At 34.1% G+C, this 23,029-nt stretch overlaps 3 protein-coding genes across 10 annotated transcripts in view; 2 read left to right on the top strand and 1 right to left on the bottom strand.

Annotated features, from left to right (window-relative positions):
* Positions 1-689: 689 nt before the first annotated feature.
* Positions 690-2,494, top strand: LOC148300049 (uncharacterized). Its single transcript, XM_088275355.1, has 2 exons — positions 690-807; positions 1,039-2,494. Exon 2 carries the CDS (start codon positions 1,085-1,087, stop codon positions 2,192-2,194), a length of 1,110 nt encoding a protein of 369 aa, XP_088131481.1. The 5' UTR covers positions 690-807; positions 1,039-1,084; the 3' UTR covers positions 2,195-2,494.
* A 1,335-nt stretch (positions 2,495-3,829) lies between these two features.
* LOC148300048 (phenylalanine--tRNA ligase beta subunit-like) lies at positions 3,830-15,464 on the bottom strand. The gene is made up of 12 exons (XM_088275353.1): positions 15,268-15,464; positions 15,078-15,133; positions 14,090-14,244; positions 12,773-12,929; positions 8,228-8,404; positions 7,902-8,081; positions 7,537-7,712; positions 6,668-6,817; positions 6,310-6,454; positions 5,725-5,935; positions 5,053-5,205; positions 3,830-4,053 (listed from the first exon to the last, which is right to left on the bottom strand). The coding sequence occupies exons 1-12, from the start codon at positions 15,323-15,325 to the stop codon at positions 3,902-3,904; spliced, it is 1,770 nt and encodes a 589-aa protein (XP_088131479.1). The 5' UTR covers positions 15,326-15,464; the 3' UTR covers positions 3,830-3,901.
* Positions 15,465-18,201: 2,737 nt separating this feature from the next.
* The window catches only part of LOC148300047 (AN1-type zinc finger protein 6-like), a 57,761-nt gene continuing 52,933 nt past the window's right edge, over positions 18,202-23,029 (top strand). For 3 of the 8 annotated variants that reach the window (XM_088275347.1, XM_088275342.1, XM_088275337.1), the window contains exons 1-2: positions 18,487-18,568; positions 21,027-21,159. The gene's annotated coding sequence lies outside the window, so the exon portion shown is untranslated. Of the gene's footprint in view, positions 18,319-18,486; positions 18,569-18,661; positions 18,852-21,026; positions 21,160-23,029 lie in introns of those variants that run through there. The other 5 variants (XM_088275349.1, XM_088275344.1, XM_088275338.1 and 2 more) reach the window with 5 other exon arrangements.

Genomic DNA, 23,029 nt, shown 5'->3' with positions numbered 1-23,029 from the left:
GAGTAAATTTAAAATACATATAATTATTAGGGACATTGGAATATGCAATTTCGTACGAATAAGTTTATATACATTTTGTACTTCCTTTCATTAAAATTTTAAATATGTATGCGCGAATTGTATGATACAATATACAATTTAAATAGGGTTTAAATAGGGCGTACATACACAATAACGTACGATGTAGGTAATAGGTACCTATGTACACACTCGTATATCCACTTTTTATCTGAAACTTTTCTGTCGTTTGTATTTTATTGTTATTTTTATTATTATTATTTGTATCGGGTTTTTTAAACCACTTCTCTATCTCAATTGGATTTTTAAAAATACAAAGAGCATATCAATACAATACAAATACATATCATTCTTATAATATAATATTATGCCGTTATTACAAATGACGTTCATAATAATTTCAGGTCTTTTGATTTGTCTGTCTTCATAGCTATACATAGTGCAGTACCTAGAATACTATGCACATACGGTACTAGGCACAGACTAACTAATTTATATAGTACTAGGTTTGATGAAGATGGATTCAAAAATGCAAAGCCTATTACATTTTTTACCATGGAAATTTTACGGTACGGATCGTCAATGGCGCTGTCAAGAATCATAGCTATGTTCACGTCACTGTGACGTCACGTGACCTCCTTCGAATAGAAAACGGAAAAACTGAATTTGGCGCTTCTCGGAAATCTATTTATACAGCGAAACGTCAAAATATTTTTTTATTTAATTATGTTATTTTTGGGAATAAAATGTAAAAATATTGTATCTGTACAAGAGATTGCAGGAACAACAGTAAGTTTATACATATACTAAGTATTGAAATTTAAATAATCGATCCCTAATATTTTGAATACGCAAAACCTTCTCCATAAAAATATTTCAGAGTGTATTTTATTATTTCATAACACTCGTGTTTATATTATATACAATTTACGTAACAAACTTTTGACACTATTGACAATTACACGAGTTCTTTGTGTATTTCATATATTTATGATAGTTTTAACAAAATTATTTTTTAAGGTTATGAAATCGGGTTAATTTCATCATATGGTGCCATGCTGCTGGAATGGTACAAGCAATGCATTCGTTGGAAAACAGGAGTTTATCCGCTTCCATGGACGATGATTCGGGAATGGAGAACGTATTCCCACCATATTGTACCAACATAAACATTCTACCGAACGAAATCCTGATCTTTATATTTTCTCTATTGGATTTCGAAAGCATCCAGTCGGTGGAGCAAGTTTGTCAGCGATGGCACATTCTCGCCATGTCTGCGGCCGTGTGGGAGAACATGCGAGTCATCCTGTGCATGAAGAACTACCGCCAAGTGTCGGAGGATATTCTCCCGAGAGTCGCTTCCCGCCTGAAAGTCGTCAAACTGCAATACTTCAAGCTGTACAAACAGATCAGAGTGCCTTTGACAGCGTATTGTCCTAATATAACGCATCTAGAGATTTCTATATCGCAAGTGGACCAAAGTATTTTTGAAGATTTAAAAAGTTGGCAGGAACTTCGGTTTTTGAGCTTTCGTAATTCTCTTATTTCTCAAACTAGTACCGAGGAAAGTGACCGTAGCTACATATTTGAGATTCCTTTTGAATATTTGCTCAAATTGGAGACAATAATTCTTTCAAATTTTGCTCTAACCTCCTCGAGCCTGAATAGCATGCTCGTGTGCGGTTATTTGTGTAACATTAATATGGAAAAAATGAAAAATATACCGAGTCAATTTCTAGAGCTTCTAGTTTCCTCTAAACTTCACATGCTGAAACATCTGTGTATTTACGGGGACACACTGACCGACGAAATAATGATTCTCCTCTCTCAGTGCACGTCCCTCACTACTCTACACATTACTACTTGCAAGAGTCTGTTTGATTCTAGTTTACTCAGATTGGTCAACCTGAAAGGATTGAAGTCTCTGAAGCTCCGCCACGGCTATTTCTCCACAAGTGCCTTAATAAGTTACTTCTCCACTAATATATTCCAAAGACTGACGTTCTTGAGTCTCTCTCGCTGTTTGCACGTTACAACTAAAGTTGTTCTCGCCATTAAAGCCAACGCCCCCAAACTTATGGAATTGTCATTTTATCAGTGCCCGTTTCTAATGGAGGAATCTTTTGATAGATCTGAAATTGAAAAACTATTTAGTTTTCCACTTTTATTAGATTGATCTTTAATAAATATGGAATGATTATACGCAGCAGTATTTCGGTGTGACAGAATCTGTTCATATTTTTAATTTTGACTGATTACTAATTCGTAAATGTAACAACGAATCACATACTTCTAGTCTCGTTTGAATCTAAAATTAATTAAGTATTTATCGATTGTATTATTTTATATATTATAGTTATTAAATGTTATTTTATTTCTTGGTTTTCGTTTTGTTAACCATAAATGAATACGTAAATATATGTGTTTGAGTGTACTACTAAATTGATTTTATTAATAAAGTTTAACTAGTGTTGTTCATTGTCGTTATTAACCCGCGGAACAGAACCAGCTTACCCTTATAATAAGACAATCTCTCCCATTGGTGCTTTAAATACACATTTATGTATAAGTACTGACTTTTTATTTCCAAATCAACATCTACATAATGTTTTAAATATAAATATATAATAATATTCTCCAAATGGCAATTAGAAGAAAATATGTCATTAAAAAATATTAAGAATGCTACCTAGACCGGAAAACTTATCTCCATAGATACACAGTATCAACACTGGAAATAAAAATGGACATATGAGTTTATATAAATACACTCAAGTAATAGGTAAGTTTAATTTTAAAAAAATTTGCAGTGTCATTAAAAAAATACAATAAAAAAGTAGGCCGGCCTTACAACTTTATTTGTTTTTAATATTTATTACATTTTTAAAATAGAAACTGTTTACCCTCATTAGGTGTAATAAATACATATTCTGAGGTAGGTAGCACTAACTTATTTTTATAAAATACAGCATATTTAGTTACTGTAATTTCTAGAGATAATTTATATACGGAAATATGGAAATTATCATTATTTGCCAATATTTTTTTGTAATAATAAAAATGTACTTTGAACACCCTTCAGTGTTAATTCTCTGAATGATGTTTATGCCCTTTTTGTTCTTCTTGTTCACATTGATAAAAATTAATGTGCATAATTTTGCACCCTTTTTATGAAATATTACTTCCAGAGAGCTTTGAAGCGGATGCGACATAAAAAAAAACATGGTACATACACAAGAGCATCGTCATTTTGTTTGTGGAGATTATAATTTTATTTTATTTGGATAGGTGAAGTCAGACAGATTATGGAAAATATTCATTGGCAATATCCTTATTTTAACCAGTAAAAAAAATTAGAAAGGAAAATAATATTCCATTTGTTGCCAGAGAAATTCAAAGCACACATAAAAGCTAAGGATTCCCGCTAAAATTAAAGAGTTTCTTTTTGTGATAAAATGTCCACGCATCATGAATGCTGGGGCAACAATAAAAGATTATTATTTCATATTTTACAAATTGCCTCTTGTATATAGTTCAATGTACAAGTTCACAACTTATTTTAAGATTAATAAAGTATTTTCCAATTCAAATATGGATTGAAAGAATTTTATTTTCAATTTGATCGAATTGCTATATGTATTAATTTAGATAAGACAATCTTCATAACATAAATTAATAAATAAATATTGTTTGTATTATGAAAACAAATAAAAATCACTGCATCAATTTGTAGACAGTTCACATTTTGTTGACACTCTTTTTCCTGGAAATTAGAAAAGTAAAAAAGCTGGGTAAATATAAGAAATTCATATTCTGACAAAGGATATCACCTTTTAATAATTCAATAATCGGATTACTTATACAAACATGCCGTTTTGTAAAATCAAACAAACGGATCTAAATTGAATTCGACAACAGAACACGGGTTGCCCAAGTCAAACTTTCCCAGAACGGCCGGATGGAGGACACCAATCTTTCCAATTGCCTTTCCTTTAAGTAAAACCTCGGCGCATCTACCAGGGAAATATGCAGGATCTAAAAATAAATTCAATAAGAATAAACTTATTTTCTATTTAGAAAAATCATCAAAAGGTCTATTTTTAACATTCATTATTAGGTCTATTCTGTAAGTGTAATTTTTAACGTAAAGAAAAGCAGTAAAAAAAAACCCAAAACTTGTGTCACTTGTCTTTGACTTTGCAGTACAAACTGAATGAAGGTAGCATACAGGGGTGAGGATCGGCATAATTTATTTTGTATGGATTTTTCATTCTTCTCCGTCTTAATCCTCATTGCTGAGGGTTGTGACCCTTGCAGAAGCAATGACTCTTCTCCAGTTATCCCTTGACTGCGCTGCACGTAGCACTCCAACCACTGAGGTGCCTGCTGCTGCCTTAATTTGATCGGTCCATCGTGTGGGGGATCTTCCTCTCCCTCTCTTTCCCTCCAGGCTACCGATCACAAATAGTCGTTCCAGACTATCCTCGTTGACACGCGCAACGTGTCCAAAGAACTGGAGAATCCGTTGGGTACAGATATTAATTTTTCATTACAGAGCGATTTTTCCAGGATTTATGAATATGGCATCACGTGAAAAAATACTGCCTGCTCCTCAATTTACACCCCGATCATTCTAACTTCCAGTAACTTTTAATGCAAACAGTCTCACACAGAAGACATGAAATTTAAAAATCCCTTTCACAATGACATTTAAATTACTTGTAATGCTACAGCCCTCCCAAATAATTAATAATTCCTAAGAATGTAAATTTATTCAAAATTAAAAAATTTATTATAAAATTCATAATCAGTCACTGATCCACATAAAAGTGTTTTTAGGCTATAATTTAAGTTTATAAGTTAATTTTCTAGAAATTTTACAAATGAAATATGTACATGTTTTTTCCATACATGAATTACAAGTGTAAGGTTGTGACAAGTTTTAGACAAAAAAATCTAAATTAATATTTTATGCTGAATTACTGGCATTAAAATTTAAAAAAATGACATTCCATCAAGAATACCGAGTTATACCTTCAGCCTGCTTGAGGTAGTAGCCATTTTCCTTGCTCCAGGGCACGGCCAGAAGTTTCATGAAGTTGTCGAGCAATCCGTGCACTACTTGGAAAGCGGCGGTCCTGCCGAGGTGAACACAACAAACATGGCGGGAATTCCTCGCACCGACCTCTGCAAAACAGGAAATATTTACAATTATTTTGTAGCAACCTGTGCACTTCATCTCATATATTTATGAATCTCTTAATTAAAGCACCTTTCAGATATGAAATTGCATTCTGATATAGTTGCAAAAAGAACACATTTTAGATTGATACATACTGCACATTGGTTGTGATCAAAGCCACAACACCAATACCAGCCAATAACAAGCGAAGACAGCCTTAGTAAACTAGTTGAAACTATTCACAAAAATAAAATACAAACAACCACAAGTTTTGCAATATGTTTTGTGTATGAAGCGCTGTAAGCTTTTATTTTGTGAAGATTTTATTATATTTAACTCTTATCTACACTCAACAGTCTGTAGATCTGTGTTAGATAATGCAGCACTAAATAAAATTAAGGTGTCCAAATTTGCACTTCAGATGCCAGTTCAAAGTTACACTATACGAACAGTACAAAAACACCTAATAGGAATAGAATCCACGCACAGAAGCATAAATTTATACTCGACAGATTCCTCCTTACCTGCTTTGGTATCCTTGATAACAACATCACTAATTTCAAAGAGCCTGATTGGTAAAGGCATCTTCTTATTTGCCGACAGTGTTTTTAGTAGCCCGGGTAGTAGAAGTGTTCTTGCCACTTGGAATTCTAAGGTTTTAGGGTTAGAAATGTGCACGGCAGGGACAGATTCTATAGCCACTCCGAGCTTAGTTGAAATATCATCGCGGGAACACTAAAACAAAAACACAAATATTAATATAACATGTCATTGAAAATTCATCAATACACTTATAATGTGCATTATAATTGATACGTCTTAAATATGCATTACACAATGTTTCGTTTTCTTAAAAGGTTCCTAAGCTTGCATGGGTAGGCTGGGGCATATCCCCCAGCCCCTAGCCTCTAGCCATTGCTGCTATTCTCCTTTTGCTGTTCTTAACTTCTTAGTTAGAACCTACTCTTTCTCTTCCATTTCCTTTCTCATATAGTAATGTAATCTATATACCCTTTAGTATATTTCTATCTACTCAGATAGGGGCCAGAAAACAACACTTAAAAATATATCACTTATACTCGAGCAATCGAAAGCTTATTATATGTTACCAAACTAAATGTGAGGGCTTCCGTGCATCCGGCTTGAGCGGCGGCCATCCGCAGCTGCTCAGAAAGCTTGTTAACCGGCAGCTGATATGCTGCACCCGATCCCACAACTGTCTTCCTCTTCTTTCCTTGGAGGATCTTGTTGTAACTGGCAATTATTAAAAAACATTCAACTTAGTCAATATCATGGTGAGTCGGTAGGGCTGCAGGTCAACAGGAAACGCAACTGGCATCTCTGTTGGTCCGCAGTCCCCTCACAGTACTCTCTCTCATGCTGTCTTATTTCAGTATGAGACAGAGCATAAGAGAAATATTTGTACATATATTCTTTGTGCATGAATCAGGAACATAATGTTCTTACCCATAAGAGATTGCAACATCCTCGTAAATGTCACAAGCGTGGATGATGTCGTGTCGGAGTGGAGGGACTTGCACCGATAGCACATTCCCGCTGCACTCGGAAGGGAGGCACATCCTAGTTAGAAGTTTAGCTAACTGATCTCCCGGCTCACTGTGAACATTCAACATATCACTTTATCTTAAGATCCATTGACAAAAAATTGAGAGTATTAAACGCTAATTAAAATTTTCTAATGATTTCCAATTACGGCACATTTATAAGAGCACAACTAGATTTGTAATAATAAGTAAGGGAAATTAGAATACGACATCATCTAGTATGTAACGAGATAAAAGGTTGACCAGAAATGCAAATAACGCAGGGCATAATAACTTAGGAAACTGATAGATATTACTGAAAGAATACTGAGCTTAGCCCTACACAAGTAGCATTAAATTGATAGCATTAAAAACACAAATCTCTCCATTTACCATTAAAAAATGCATTTAAATATTATAGAAAATAAAACAAGAATAAACAAATTTGATTATTGATGTCAGCATCTTTGTAACATTTTATAATTACAAATGAGTTTTAAAAAGGAAGGACTGGTTTCCTGGAACTAGTGATGCTGATTTAATATTCAAATTTAGTAATTCTTTAAACTAAGTTAATCAAATCATAAGTAGTCTAAACAAACATCAGATTGAGAGAAAATAAAATGTAAAGTAATGTAAGGAGAGTTTTATCTATTTTTATATTTTATGAAACACAAACTTTTGTAATATTATGTACTTATTTTTATGGGATCTATAAAACAATGGCGAAAGCAGTAAATGGCAGTGGTATATATTATTAAAGAAATTAATTAAACAAGCATAAAATCGTACCTAATTCCAATATATTTATTTGTTTTGTCAACAAATGCATGTTCTGATCTATATCTTAGTTCAGGATACAATTGGCACGTTCCATCGGGACTGAACACTTTACATTTCTGGACGGAATATGGTTTGGAACAATATTTTGAGAACATACAAACCAAAGTGTCTAAAACGACGATTGCCTGTAAACATATAAATATAAATATAAATTAGAAACAACTCGGAGACTCCAAGCATTTCAAAATATGCTCCATTCAAAATGGAATATTAAATCAAGTAAATGGAAAAGGATTACGTAATAAAAACTACATGTGTTTATAACTTCAGATTAATAAAACCATAAATAATATCCATATTGATACCATAAATACCTTAGTAAGATCAGTAGCTGTGCATTCGATGAAGACATTTTTTGTGTCTTTACTTATTTTTGAATGGTCTCCATTAATGATCGGAGGCAATGACAACACGACACCATTCCTATCCTTAATCACAGGATACACGGGACTATCTCGGATGATTCCCAAATATTGCTTTAACTGGGCGTGAGTCTAAAACACGGATAAAATTTATTATTGGCACCTAAACATAGATGAAGAGGAATATGAAAGTCCGGACATTTACAGGGCTTACGACCTGTAACAATAACAATTATGTTTTGGCCTATGAGAACCTGATGGATTTGTAGATAACTTACAGAGTAAAAATCCATTAACTGACTGCCGGTCATTTCCTGAGTTTGATTCAACGGTCTGAATTTGATTTGATCAGGAGGCAAAGCATCGTAAGTGAAAGGTCCTTTTAGAGTGTCTAAATCGTGAGTTCCAATAGCTACTAAGGTACGCTTCCTGCAGATGTTTTGATGCAACTTATCCTGCAAGTAATAAAAACCACATAGTCAACTCAAGTAAGTAACTTCAAATACTTTTCGCAATTGTATTTGTTTTGTTATATAAAAAATAAAAATTTATAAATATAGGATGCATTAATAAATTCTACATTCTATATGCTTTAATTATTCTATTAAAAAAAATCTAAAATCAGCAAGTGAAAATTAATTCCTTGCTAAAATGTGTAACATTCAACTCTTGTTCATAAAATAAATTATTCACAATACATAGTGGTAAATAAATTATTAAAAAAAACACTTTTATGTGTTTTAATAATTGAATGCCTTTCAATCAATAAATGAGTGAATTGTTATTTCACATTGTTAGCGGGAAACGCTTAAAAGCACTTTACACTTCTCTGGCGCTGTCCTAGCTGCCGGTCCTGTTTTTACCCCGCTCCGGAAAAAAATCATTTGTTCTGGACTCTCTGGTTCTTTTAATTTATATTTTACATAAAAATTTTCTGTATAACATTAGCCTCAGTTTGAGTGAAAAAAAAAATTAGTTTTTCTTGTAAAAAACTGTGTTTTGTGAAGAATTATCGAAAATATTAACTTTATCTTTGTCAATATTCAACAAATGTGTTAAAAGTGCGTTCGATGGTTAGGCGATTCCCAGACCCGAGCCGGATACACCACGTGTGACCAGTAATTTGACGCTCGACGGACCCAAAGGAAAGTAATCCATCAATATAACTTTTATTACTGTTTTGTCCAAAAATGAACAATGCTTTGACTTTATTTTGTCCATGCCATTTAAGTAAATTGCTTAAAACGTCGGAATATGTGTATGGAGGATAGTAAATCTAGGATTGTTTACACAGTAGAGAACCTTCTACAGTTTCAGAATCACACCGCAATTAATACATTTAATAGAAGTAACATACTTAAACATAATTTAAATTCAAATAATCTTTATCAGGAAAGATACATCCGGAAAAAAAGATACAGAGGATGTCGCGGAGGCAGAAAGCATAAAGATCTACCGGAAATCTTAGATACTGTAGGCATTGAAAGTCAAGGAAATGCGAAGCCAAATAGGCATGTAGGTAAAGCATATCCAGTCTCGATTGGTACATGGAACGCTCGCTCAATTAATAATAAGATCGATGACATCTATGATATAGTAGCGGACTATAAAATAGATGTTTTGGCTATTACTGAAACGTGGCATGAAGATGGCAACTCTGTCACCATTAAACAGCTCCGTAGCAGAGGTTTTAATATTATTGAGCGGGCGCGCAGGTCCGAAGATTGTAAAAAACGTGACGACCTTTCGTGGACAAATCATGGCGGAATAGTTATACTTACAAACAATAATTTTAAACTAATGAATATAAGATTACCTTTGTTCTCGAGTTTCGAATCCATTTGTTGCAGAATAACAGTAGGAAGTAAAAATTTTACTCTTATAACAATTTATCGGCCCGGCTCTAAGGCACCGACTACTAAATTTTTTTCAGAAATAAAATCCCTGTTAGAATGGGCGGTTACTCGCACAGAATTATTAATTATAACTGGAGATATAAATATTCGTTTCGACCGTGAAACAGATTCAGCGACCAAACGCTTTAATGTACTTCTGAGTGATTTTGATTGTCTTCAAGAAGTAAATACCTCAACTCATAACGCAGGGGGTATATTGGATGTTATAATACGACGCAAATGTGATGAACATATTGCAGTCAATGTAACAGACATCGGACTGTCAGATCACAAACTAGTACATGGCGAAATCAATATCGGCAAACCCACCCCTATCTACAGATCCTTCACATCACGGTCGTGGAGGAAACTAGATATTAATAAATTTAAGACCGATATCTCGAACTCCTTAATTGGTCTGGATACTGATCGTAGTTCCAAGAATGTCGACCAGCTGGCTGATTTGTACAATGGTGTACTTTTCAGCTTGATAGACAAACATGCGCCTTTAACCACGAAAACCGTTCGTAAAAGGAAATCGGATGCATGGTTTGACGAGGAATGTCGACATGGAAAACAAAAACTACGGCGTTTTGAGCGTAAATATAGAAAGACGCTATTAGTTTCAGATCGCTTAAAGTGGCTCGAAGCACAAACCACTAATAGATTTTTGATTCAATCAAAACAATCTGCATATTGGTGTTCGAGAATTAGAGAACATAGGTCGTCTCCGAAACTCCTGTGGCAAAGTCTGCAATCTGTCCGCGGAGATTGTGAACTTAAAATCAACACACAAGCCACTGCTTCCGAATTCGCTATTTTTTTCAAAAATAAAATCGAAAATATTCGGAAAGCAACATCATTGGTTAAAAATCCAACAATTTCCTGTAATGCCTTGCAGTATCTGAAAATTTTCGAGTCCACAAATATAAGTGAGGTAACAAAACTTATTAATGCTTTGCCCAATAAACAGTGTTTACTGGACCCACTACCGACATGGCTTTTGAAAGAATGTGTTAACGAGATTGCTCCATTTATAAGAGATCTTATAAACATGTCTCTGGAGAAAAGCATTGTTCCAAGGGCCATGAAAAAGGCAAACGTTACACCACTAATAAAAAATTCTCAGATGGACTCCGAGGACCTTTCAAGCTACCGCCCAATTTCCAACCTTCCTGTCATATCAAAAATAATAGAGAAAATTGTTGCCCATAGACTGACAACGTATGTTGAAAATAGCAAGTTGTTTTCAGAGAGGCAATCGGCATACAGGCGATACCACTCTACAGAGACAGGCGTAGTGAGAGTACTGTCTGATATAATAACTGCTGTGGATGCTGGTGACCTTGTTTTGGTTTCCTTTTTGGATATGAGTGCTGCTTTCGACACGGTTGATCACAATATTCTGCTGGAACGCTTGAGGAAGACATACGGCATCTGTGATAAAGCACTTGCATGGTTTTGCTCATACCTTCGAGAACGTGAATATTCAGTCATTTTTCAAAAAGTTAAATCCCCTTATCATTCCGTCTCTACTGGTGTACCCCAGGGATCAGTCCTAGGTCCTCTTCTATACCTTCTATATACGAAAGACATAGAAAATATTATAAAGTCACACGGATTGTGGTCTCACTGCTATGCGGATGACACTCAAATTTATTTTTATTGTAGGCCGGAGGAAAAATATAAACTTGTTGACTCTATTAATAAGTGCATTGAGAGAATAGGAGAATGGATGGCTGAAAACAGACTGACGTTAAACTCGTCCAAAACGGAACATCTCTGGATAGCCACACCTAAACGACAGAATTTGATTGATAACACGACACCACTCAATCCAAAGAGTACCACTACACCGGCCGTCAAACTGCTCGGCGTGTTCTTAGATTCTGATCTCTCCCTTGAGACTCAAATTAGCAAAACAACAAGTACATGTTTTTATCAGCTAAGGCAAATTAAAAGCATTCGCAAGAATCTGCCAGTTGATGCTGCCCGTCAATTAATAAATGCGTTTGTAATATCGAGAGTAGATTATTGTAACGGTATATACACGGGTCTACCAAACAATAAAATGACTCGACTGCAATCAGTGTTAAACGCAGCAGCGAGACTAATTTTTGGAATTTCTAAATTCAGTCACATCACCCCACTACTTCACAAACTCCACTGGTTACGCTTTCCCGAAAGGGTTGAGTATAAACTCTGCCTACTCATGTATAAATCAATACACAATATGGCTCCAGAGTATCTTAAGGAGCTGTGTATTCCAGATGAATTGGTTGATAGACGTCTCACGCTTCGATCGGCTACAACATCTGCAATGGGCAAAGTTATCTTACCAGCTCGCAAGCAACGCACTAAATTTGGCGAGCGTGCCTTTGCTGTTGCAGGACCGACGGCGTGGAATGCTCTTCCACCAATGGTTAGAAATAGTGAGAGTGAGATGATCTTTAGAAAAAGACTAAAAACACATTTGTTTTCTAAATCATTTCCACCATAATATTTTCCCCAATTCATTCACCGTGAAGCGCCCTTGAGGTATTTTTTTACGAAAATGGCGCTATATAAGTTATCCAATTTTATTATTATTATTATTTACACACTGTTGGTAGAGAATGGGAGACGCTTGTAAGCGTTTTGTTTCTTTACTTTTGGTACAGCGCAAGACGCCAAAAAACATTGTACAGATCAGAATTGGGTTTGCGTTACTTGTGATTAGTATAGTACTATGAACCTAATTAGTATACTAATTAAAGTCGGGGTTGATGTAAAAAAAACCACCAACAATGTATTAATGGTTGTTATAATTAATAAAAATAAAATAGGTATGAAATTTAAAAAAAAATCCTTATCTGTTCAAATTGCAGAATTAGCAGGGTTGAAAATTTCTCAAAAACTGCTAGGTATTTAAAAATATGTAGGGTATACCTGAAGATCGATGAAACTATTATAGGCTTCCTGCGTGAAGGAAACATCCCTGAGAACTGCCGCAACAGCAAAGGGCCTGATTTGGGAGGTGGAAGGAGTTAAGTGAAGAGAGTAAATATCTTCAGTATTGGTGAGAGTGTATACAGGAGGTGACAACCTGAAAATAACAAGCAAAGTTTTTTTCTTCAAATTTAAAAGTATGATTGATTGCGATGTGAATCCAAAAATATAATGATCATTAATAATCTCACACAGTTTTCAGTATGTGCAATGCACTAGTTGTCCTCACACAATTGAATATACCAATATCTGTGATTCAGTTATACAGCATTTTTAGTATTTATAAAGAAAGGTTCCCACTAGAACTATTGCAAAAACTATCTTCTATATCTCTGCGCAAACGCAAATGAGTTGCCGTGCATATTTTAGTTTGCACATAATTCTGAACTATCGTGATATGAGAATCTTGCTATGAGCGAGAAAGACTTCGCTAGTAGGGGCAAATCATGAGTTAGAACAGTGAAGAAAATACATCTCCGTGGATTGCCGGCGCATGTGTAAAAATGCCTTGATAACATAATCTGTGATGCATAGCAATGCATTTTGGAATTTCATGAAAATAACACAAAATGTTAGCGCTACTAATACGAACAGTACACACACCCACATATATTAATGTGACAAGTTAACACGGCTATCTATACTACTATAAAAACATTGATAAATGTCAATTTAGCTAACTATAAGAAGAAACAATGAAGCAGAAGATTGAGTGTGTTTGATAGATTTTGTCGCTGAAATTGATTCGCCTACGAAGAAACATCTTCAGAAAGCAACTGTTTTTGAAGGAGTTTCTAAGACAATCCAAAATGATCAATTGGATGCAATTTTACATGTTTGTCACAAGAGAATTACATAGTAAAAATTTGAAGCAAACCTATTTTATATACATACTACTATTTTTTTAGTGAAATGCACTGCCGAGAATTTCAGTCATAGGCCGCCTCTATTTTTTTATTTACAGAATGCACTAACTATTTATTTTCTTTTATATAAATTTTACATGGTATGTATACATACGGTGAAGTACATATTCTTTGCAGCTAACAAAGCACATAAGAGCATGTAATAATATACGGAGGAAAGCTCTACAGACACGTATATTATGTGCATCTCAAAATACCTATTAAATGTATTTGTGAGAGTCTGGGTTTCTCATTTGGAAGCTAAATGGTTTTTCAAATGTTCATTTTAACTTGTGTAACAGTGCCGGTTGATATTATTTAAAAGATATTTAAGCTTATATACAATACTTACTTTCCTTGGAAAACCATAAGTCCAATGACCAGCCCCTCCAGACAGAGGAGATCGTACCGATTAGCGGGAATATCAATACGATACAATATTTCTTCCGAACCTCCTTCAGCCGCCTGTGCTCCTTGTTCCTTCGCCACCATCTGCTTCTCTGTAGTCTACAAAATTACAATGCAAATATCAATTGTGATACTTCGATAGTTTAAAAATGCAAAAATGTATCTATAAAGTTGAGTAGTGCCTATTTATGTGACGCTGGTAACACCGATGCAAGAGAAGAAATTGCATATAGAGGTTTCTAATTGGAATATTAAGAAGTAAAATATCAAAGGTGTCTGATCTTTAAATAATCTATTTTTTTCATACAAAAGAGTATGGAAATGTGAGCATCCCAGAGCTGACGACCTGGCTGGCTTATCTGTAGGGTGAATTATCCGGTGTCTGATGAATGAGAATGAATAATCATATGTATATCCTAACAATGACTAATATCACTCAAACTCAGCTCTCGGGTCATAATAAATGATTGGATAAATTCAAACAAAACATTGCGCTCATAAAACCACACTATGCTAAAATATGAATATTGTTTCAATGATTGTTTTGATGTATCTATGAACCTAGAAATTTGTCACTGTGCGTATTCTCGTAGGTCAACTTGTTTATGTTACTTTATTTTATGCTGTAGCCTCCTAGATGAAGATTTTGGGTCTGATTCGTGAGACGTTCATAAAAAAATCATTGCAAATTATAAAAATTAACTCAGTTCCTCCTTTGACTACTGCACACACGGATATGGAGATAATATTGTACGGTTTTAATGGCACAGTCTGTCATTGTCAGTGAATATCAGCGCTGTTTGCACAGCGAGGATCAAAAGCATTTTGCATTGTGGAAAATTATTTTGGAGGTTAGGTTAACCTTATTAAGTTGGTTCATTTAGGTAGCCAATATGAGAAAGTTTCATCACTATAATATACAAAATAATTACCACTTCATCTAATTCCAGTCCGAATTCAAAGCACAAATCTTGAAACTCGTCGTCAGCTGGAAGTAAAATAATAATATTTATCATACGAATAATGAAAAATTATTGAACATGCCACACAACTAATTAAAGGTTAAAAATTAAATTGAAGTAAAATTAAATTAAAGATTTGTTTTTCATTAATGAAACTTACTGTACACTTTTCCGAGAGCTTTGAAGAGAAGGTCTTTTTTGACACTGATGGTTGGCATTTTAAAATAAAATAATTCAACAGTTGACTAAAATCAAGTGTATATGGAGTATATACAGCAATTTTATAGCATATTTTTATTTAGCAACCAAAGAACGTAGCATGGGAGGTTACGTACAGAAACTGCCGATTTGACAAGTGACATGTGGACAGTTTTGTCCGTCTTCACTTAGTTTTCGGCTCCATATACATCGCAAGCTTAGAACATGAAATCAAAAAGTACAAGCAACTCGATTTAGTCGCACAATCGCTTAATGAAAAAGATAGCGCAATACAAAGTGTAGTCTTTCTCTTTTTAACCTTCCTTTGACGACATAACGGTTTATTCATTGTCTCTTTCTGCTTTCCTTAAATCATATCCGAGAAACAAGGATAGGGGTATTTTTTATCACTTAAAAAAACCACTAAACACAAAGCACCTGGCTTTGCGCAAAGCGCGTTTATTTACGCAGAGTGGTAGTAGAGCGATCACAGTAAGAAATCAAAAGATAATAAAAAATAAATATTAGTAAAAAATAATAAAAAACACTATTTGAACCTGTCTTACAAAAAAAGAAACGTTATATTAAAATTTCTTCATTAATAGATTTAATATTTACCTAATAGAATAGGTACTGGGATATGGTAGGAAATCGTCTATAAAAATAATAATTCTTAATTCAAAGGATTTTCCAATGTATATAATGAACATTTTTTACGATATTTGATAAATATCTTAATATTTATTGACAAATAAATAAGATAACTAAAAAAATATCTGGTAATAAAATTAATTGGCTACAGTAACGTTGGAAATTGTAAATGTACATTGCTCCAATTGCTTTGGTTTTTGGAGACCAATAATCTAATTTACATAAATGGACAAGTGATTTCATGAAAATTAAAAAAAAACAACATTTCCACTTCACCGTTTCAGTCAACGTTTCAGTCACAGAGTAGATAATAACACATTACTTTTATATTCAACATTTTCAGTAGAATGGTTCCCCAAAGATGGCTTCTTTGGTGATAAAAAAATATTTGCGTAGTTAAAAATTGAATTGGAATTAACCAGCACACTTAATTTAGTAAGCGTGCCTGAGCTGTTGCGGTCGATGGCGTGGAATGCTCTTCCACCAGTAGTTTGGAAATAGTGAGAGTGAGATAATCTTTAGAAAAAATCCATTAACACATTTGTTTGCTAAATCATTTCCACTAACTTATTTTCCCCAATTCACTAACAGTGAAGAATAAGGTAATATTTTACGAAAATGGCGATATTTAAATTATCTAAGTTAACAAATAAATAATATGTATTAACTAACTAGCTAACCATCACCCTACTTCCCGTAGGAATAGGCAGAGATATTAGAATGCCACACTAATCTGTCATTGCAAATGATCTTCGTCTCTTATACATTCATGCATTTCCTCATACATAACCGCCGATTATTCCGACTCCTCCTGACCTGACTACATTCAAGTATTTGAAATACTTGAGCATGCCAAGTTTTCCGCTTCTATTACCAACCAAATTCGCCTCATAAATTTGTTTTAGTATTCCTTTCCCCAGTTTTCGCAAGTCTTCCTCAGATTCTATTTCTTGTGTCTTCCACATTCTTTAAAACATCTTACCAAACTTACTACTTTCTGACTACTTTCCAGATCTTGATAAACATATTTTCAATTAAGTTAAAGATCCTTTTAAATATGAAATTTCTAACATATCAGAAGAACCTCCAGGTTTGGCAGAGGCAAGTCTTAAATTTCCATCTAAATCTGAAGCACGTATTCAATTTGAGCAAAGCAAATATGCCGTCTTTTTGATTCTCAAAAGCTGCGAAGGCTTTCAAATTTGCACGTGAGGAGGCGGTAAAAAAGTTGCTGCGATTTGCAACAACCTACCTTTGTGAATAAGCCTTTTCCACTCTAATGAACATAAAAACGAAAAACGGAGATTGATTAAACGCGGAAGCCTATATTCAAATTGGTCTTACATCAAAAGTCTCAAAAGTCCCAAAAAGTAATTGTATCGAACGAATCCACATCATTTCTCCAGAAACTGAAAAGGAAACCTGAAAACCTGAATTTGTGTTTGATCCAATTTAAGAATTGTATTTTGTTAGTCTATAACACACTTACTTTTATCGTGTACCATTTTTTTCCGTGTAAATTAATTCAAAGCATGTTTATTTAAAGTATACATACATTGTCTACTTTGAAAAATGGGGGATGGGGTAATATCGACTTACACAAAAATATTTTGGGCTAATGGTTAAAAAAGTTTTCCGACCGCTGACTAAGAGATCGAATTTCAAAGCGTTCACTCTGCTTTCACCTTCTTTTGTCAATTTCAAAAAAAGAAGTAGGAATGCACGATAGTAAAAATTATGAACCCAGCTTAAAGCTCTAAGCAGATTTAGCATAGTAGTCAAATCTTGTACATTTATAGAAAATATTAATTTTTCGTAACAATATATAATATAAACTTCATTCTGTATTTAAATTATAACAATTGAAAAAGCATTTCTTCTTCTTCTTTTATTCGTAATTCGCATCCCATGATGAATAGAGCACTACATTATATTGACGGAGTATTGACATTATTTTTCATTATAAAATGCTACGTTATCAGTCACGTGCTTTAAGTAATACTCCGGGGTGATATTGAATTAATATTTGAGTGAAAAACACAAATTTTAATTTTAACTCGCTTAACACTTTACTACAAATAGGAACAATATTTTACATATGTACTTATTAATATTTTACATATTTTTCTCGTATGTTGTTTTGTGTTATCGAACGACCTTTTATTTTAAAAACAGAGTACTTTAACTTAATTCTAATGACCATATAATAATGATTTGATCGCCGCAAAACAAGAATCCATGTTTTGTACTTCCTTTTCTTGCCGCTCGGAGCGCTGGTATCGCGAGAATATGCATTTTGGATTAGAATAAGGAAAAACTTAAATTTTTATTCAACGTTTATTTGTCACATGATCGCATACAGGTAATCAGTTTTTAGCCATCATTTAAAACAAATAATCGTAGGCTATCGTAACACGTTGATTAAAATAACAACTGGCTCAGTTTTGGAAATTTTATCTTTCAAAAGTAGTCTTCCCACTCTGACAAATCTGACCAATTGTGTTCAAAACATAATGTCACGTGATCATTCAGTCTAGTTTTGTGCTCAGTGAGTGGAATGCCTTGTCATCAGTGAATATTTCGGATTATTTTTGAACGAGTTCGACTTTTGCGTAAGTAATGCCACTGCTCGATGCCTTCGGTTAGATGGAATAAATATTTCTCGTTATATTGCGCTCCTTCCCACCTTAGAAGATATTTCTTTCATTACCGATTGCCTAATCTTTGTCGGACGCCATTTTCTTACTGTACAATAATAGTTAGTAAATTATTTCTTTAGTCCTCATCCGCGCTTTCGACAATCATTCGAATACCTAGTAGTTTAATAACTAGTAGTTTAATTTTCAAAGACGACCAGCGAGCTCGCTATAACAATGGTTTCCTTTCAAAATCGAGGTGGGTCAATGATTGGATTGCAAGATTAGAAGTGCTTTATGTTCTTTTATTTAACTTTCTTGCGATGGAAATCAATTTTATATAACTTATTCTTTATAAATTCTTGTTAAACTGATGTTCCATATAATGTCTAGTGTATCAATATTACATTTTTGTGAAATCATGGCGCAATCCTTCTTGTGCAATATATAAGTATGTAAATTTATTGTGTGCGCAATTTTGTTATCAGAACCAATTAAAGCTCCGCAATGTTAGTTTTTAATCAGTAAGACAAATATTAAGATCTTTGCCATCGAATCAATAATATTTCTAAGTTCTATCGATTCTAGAATGAGTTTATTTATCTGCAGTTGTTTACTGTCAAAAACTTTTAACGTTTTGAGAAAAAATATTATTTCTTTTTGTTTAATTAATGCATCACTCTTAAACTACAACGACCAAGGTAATCGACATGATGTAAAAGTTACACAAAAAAGAAACGGGACTATTTTTTTTTCTTTTAAAACTTTGAGCATGTTGAAATGCTCAAATGTAATGGATATATATAAACTTATTCCTTAAAACATGTTTTATTCCATATTGATTCTTGATATTCGTATTTTTAGTATTACAAGTAGGTACACTTGAGCTTACTGTCTGCCAAGTAAAATAAATATCATTTTCAATATTTTCAATTACGGAAAATGTTTTGATCTGTATATTATGTGAGTAAATCGATGGTTAATGAGGGGTTGTAAATTATATACCAATATGCGTCATTTTCACTCTGCAAACAGGGTTTTGAATAAATCGAATGAAGTTAGATTATTATAATATTTGTAATAAGTCTAAAATAAGCCTCCTGTATATATATTTTTTGGCTTTCTTTTGTTAAAAGTAAGAGTCATAAAAAAAATCTCCAATTATTTTAAACGTTATTTATCAGATATTCTTAGCCAATATAAGTTTTTTTAAATACCTTTTTAATAAAATGTAATATGTGTATAACGTGGTAATATTATTATTGTTGTTATTTTTTAAGTCCACAGAGTTAAAAATAGGTTTTTATTTTATGTGATCACCGACATTACATGTTTACTTTCAGTCCTCGACAGTTATTTATAATTTTACTCTTGTACTAGGAGCTGTTTGTCTTTTTTAAGAACAACATCCGCAAACATTGTATTAAAACAGTGTTAACCGGAACCCAACCTTGTATCTGCTAGTGGGGTGTGCCATGCTGGAGTCACCAGAATAGCGATATTTAGTTTGGCTTATTATCTCATTACCAGGAGACAGCAGCCCGACCCTGTATGTATAGGGTGTTTTTTTAGAGGTTTGATTTTTAAACTGGCAACATTGTTACAACACACTGTCAATTTGTCAGTTGGCAGTTGATTTGTAGTCGGTACGTTTTGCTATTTCACCATGAATAGACTGAATCACGTAAGTTCGGTGAATCGGCCGAAAACAATATCCAGCTTGATTCTCTTCTTCAACGCAAAATTTTGTTCACCGATGAGGCACATTCTTGGTCGAATGGCTATGTCAATAAGCAGAATTGCCGAATTCGGAGTAAAGAAAACCCAGAAGCCTTTGTCGAGACGTCCTTGGATCCAGTAAAAGTCACTGTTTGGTGTGCTTTATGGGGAGATGGAATCATTGGCCCATACTTTTATAGAGACGATGCCTGCCAGAATGTTACGGTCAATAGAGAGCGCTACAGAACCACGATTACTGACTTCTTCTTACCTCAGTTGAATGGCATTGATCTGCGATCTGCATGACAGATCTGCGATTTCAACAAGATGGCGCAACATGCCACACGGCGGGTGCCACCATAAATTTGAATTTTTATACCTCTAAAAAAACAGCTATATTAGTGACAGTGTGTCGTGCTGAAGTCATGTTGGGATAGTGTTTTATCACTTTAACTTATCAGGAGATAGATAGCAACCCAACTTTGTATCTACTAGCGGGGTGTGCCATGCTGGAGTCATATCGGAATAGCGATGTTTAGTTGCTCATAATCTTATTACCAGGAGGCACCAGCTCGACCCTGTATGTATTAGTGACGTGCTAGAGTCATGTAGGGGTAGTGTTTTATCGCATTATCTTATGAGGAGCTAGATAGAGTTTCGCTCCCGAGGCGGGGCGCGTGCAGACGGAAACTGACCATTGTGTTACTGTTATCAGGAGATAGTAGCCCGACACTGTGATGCCTGTACCTGCTGTGGCCCCTTGCGTCGAGGTGCCGCCGGGTTGTACTTCCCTCAGTTCGTCTTCGCTCGTCCTCACTCCCATCCGAAACTCACATCCATCTTACAAGGTAGGAATATTCATTCCAATTTCAATTAAGAGAATAAATAACCCCCAAGTCATACATGTACAAGCCAAATTTATTAACTAGTTTGAATAGATTAAAAAATATACAGTTTTATTTGATAAATACCAATATTTCTTCAAATATTCTTATATGTGTTTCGATGCATTCAGCACCATTATTGAATGCCTTATTTTATTGTGCCCTTAGGACGTTGAAGAATAAGGAGGGGGTAGAAGCTGTTTCTTTTTTTTTATTCAAGGGCTCAACATTTAGACTAAGCTTCACATACGGTGTTCAATGATGATGCTGAATGCATCGAAATACGTACCACAATATATATATTTTTTAATAGTTTTGTTTACCATGTAAAAATTTGATTAAAAATGCATAGATATTACTACAAAGTGACAGTTATTGAAAAAAATGTAAATCACATCCTAGAAAATGGTCCTTTATCACAATATAGTATGACCCCGCTTAACGCGATGGGATACGTTCTAATAAGTTCCAGCGCTAAATGGAACAGCTTTAAGCAAGGTAAGCATTTCTACTTACCGCACTGATATCACGCGAGACTACGTAAAAATATCAAAGCGACAGAATAGTGCGCGCTATCAGGAATACCGCGTGCTGTTTCATGAATCACAATTACCTACGTAATACTGGAACAGTGCTAGGCCTCACTCTACTCCATGGTGAAAATCCTGTATTTAACAATGAAAATTACTAGTTTTAACTAAAATATGTTTTTGAGAAAAAATAAATTAACAGAGAACAACGATTATTATTTCAACTATTTAATAAATAAGAAAAGGCATTTTTACTGTTTGGAAGGGAATTACTCTTCTCACGAAACATTTGGTGGGTAAAGCTCATCGAGTTTCTCGTCACTTAAACCCCTGCAACGAGGATTGTTCCATATTTCTAAAAATATATTCGAAAAAAATGCTTGATTGTTATTATAAAAACACGTAAAACAAAAATTCCTGTCGAAGTAATGCACGGTAAATCATTGGACACATTTCTCAACTGACTTTACAAATTGGCATCGCACCGTTCGTATGCTGATCCTTTACAACTTTTCACTAACAACTAGAAACATCCACCCGTCCTTGTAGCTGAAGATACAATTTCTTCCTTCGTCTTTTGCTGTTCCGAGTTCAGTTCAGTCCAGTGGTGATCACTCCGAGATTTCAGTCAGTAGTCGACTTGAAGTAGATATCTTCTACAGTCGCAGTCGCTTGCACATCGCTGGACAAAACTTCCTCATCACGATACATCTTCTTTTATTACGGACGCTTTCACTTTATATCACGCGTGGCCACTGGTCACTGCTACTGACTACCAGATAATACAACTCTCAAGAGTAACAATTTTTATTATCGTATAATTCCGGCTATCCGAACTTAAAATATGTTGTAAACAACATTTAAGAAAGAAATAATTGTAAATAAAATAAGCTGTCATGTGTTGCGACCATATCAATTTCTCAACCATTTAAATTCTTATTTGAAAATAATTAAAGTTAGAAAATCAGTTTTCCTCCCGTTGTAATTATTCTAACAGACAAAATGGAAAATTAAACGAATCGTGGCTATATTTATACAAATTAATATGTATTAAATATATTCAGGATTTTCAACATAATTTTATTAATAAATATGAATTATTTGAACGCGTTGAACCTGCTGCTGTGATAATTTACGTGACCTTACTGAATACGTCTCGGCCATACGAATGTGGCCACATTTTATATATTATTTTAATTTTATCGGCCATATTTGACAAATCGAACATCTGAGGCACTTTTATTCTTAGCTGTAAAAATCTCTCGGTAATATGTAAATAACGTTATTTGACAATTTGCACTTGT

The sequence above is a fragment of the Brachycentrus maculatus genome, unplaced genomic scaffold (assembly GCF_059751285.1).
Source record: "Brachycentrus maculatus isolate JH-2025_06_01 unplaced genomic scaffold, ASM5975128v1 h1tg000848l, whole genome shotgun sequence".
NCBI classification, from domain to species: domain Eukaryota; kingdom Metazoa; phylum Arthropoda; class Insecta; order Trichoptera; family Brachycentridae; genus Brachycentrus; species Brachycentrus maculatus.
This window is presented reverse-complemented; position numbering and strand designations above follow the sequence as displayed.

What these genes read in the sequence shown, in the direction of transcription:
- LOC148300049 (XM_088275355.1), top strand. Translation starts at nt 1,085, where the DNA reads ATGGTACAAGCAATGCATTCGTTGGAAAACAGGAGTTTATCCGCTTCC.
- LOC148300048 (XM_088275353.1), bottom strand. Translation starts at nt 15,325, where the DNA reads ATGCCAACCATCAGTGTCAAAAAAGACCTTCTCTTCAAAGCTCTCGGA. An exon ending in ATAGTTTCATCGATCTTCAG is followed by an intron (nt 8,405 to 12,772) that starts GTATACCCTACA and finishes TATTACTTGCAG; the next exon opens with GATAAGTTGCATCAAAACAT. An exon ending in AGTTAATGGATTTTTACTCT is followed by an intron (nt 8,082 to 8,227) that starts GTAAGTTATCTA and finishes TCCGTGTTTTAG; the next exon opens with ACTCACGCCCAGTTAAAGCA.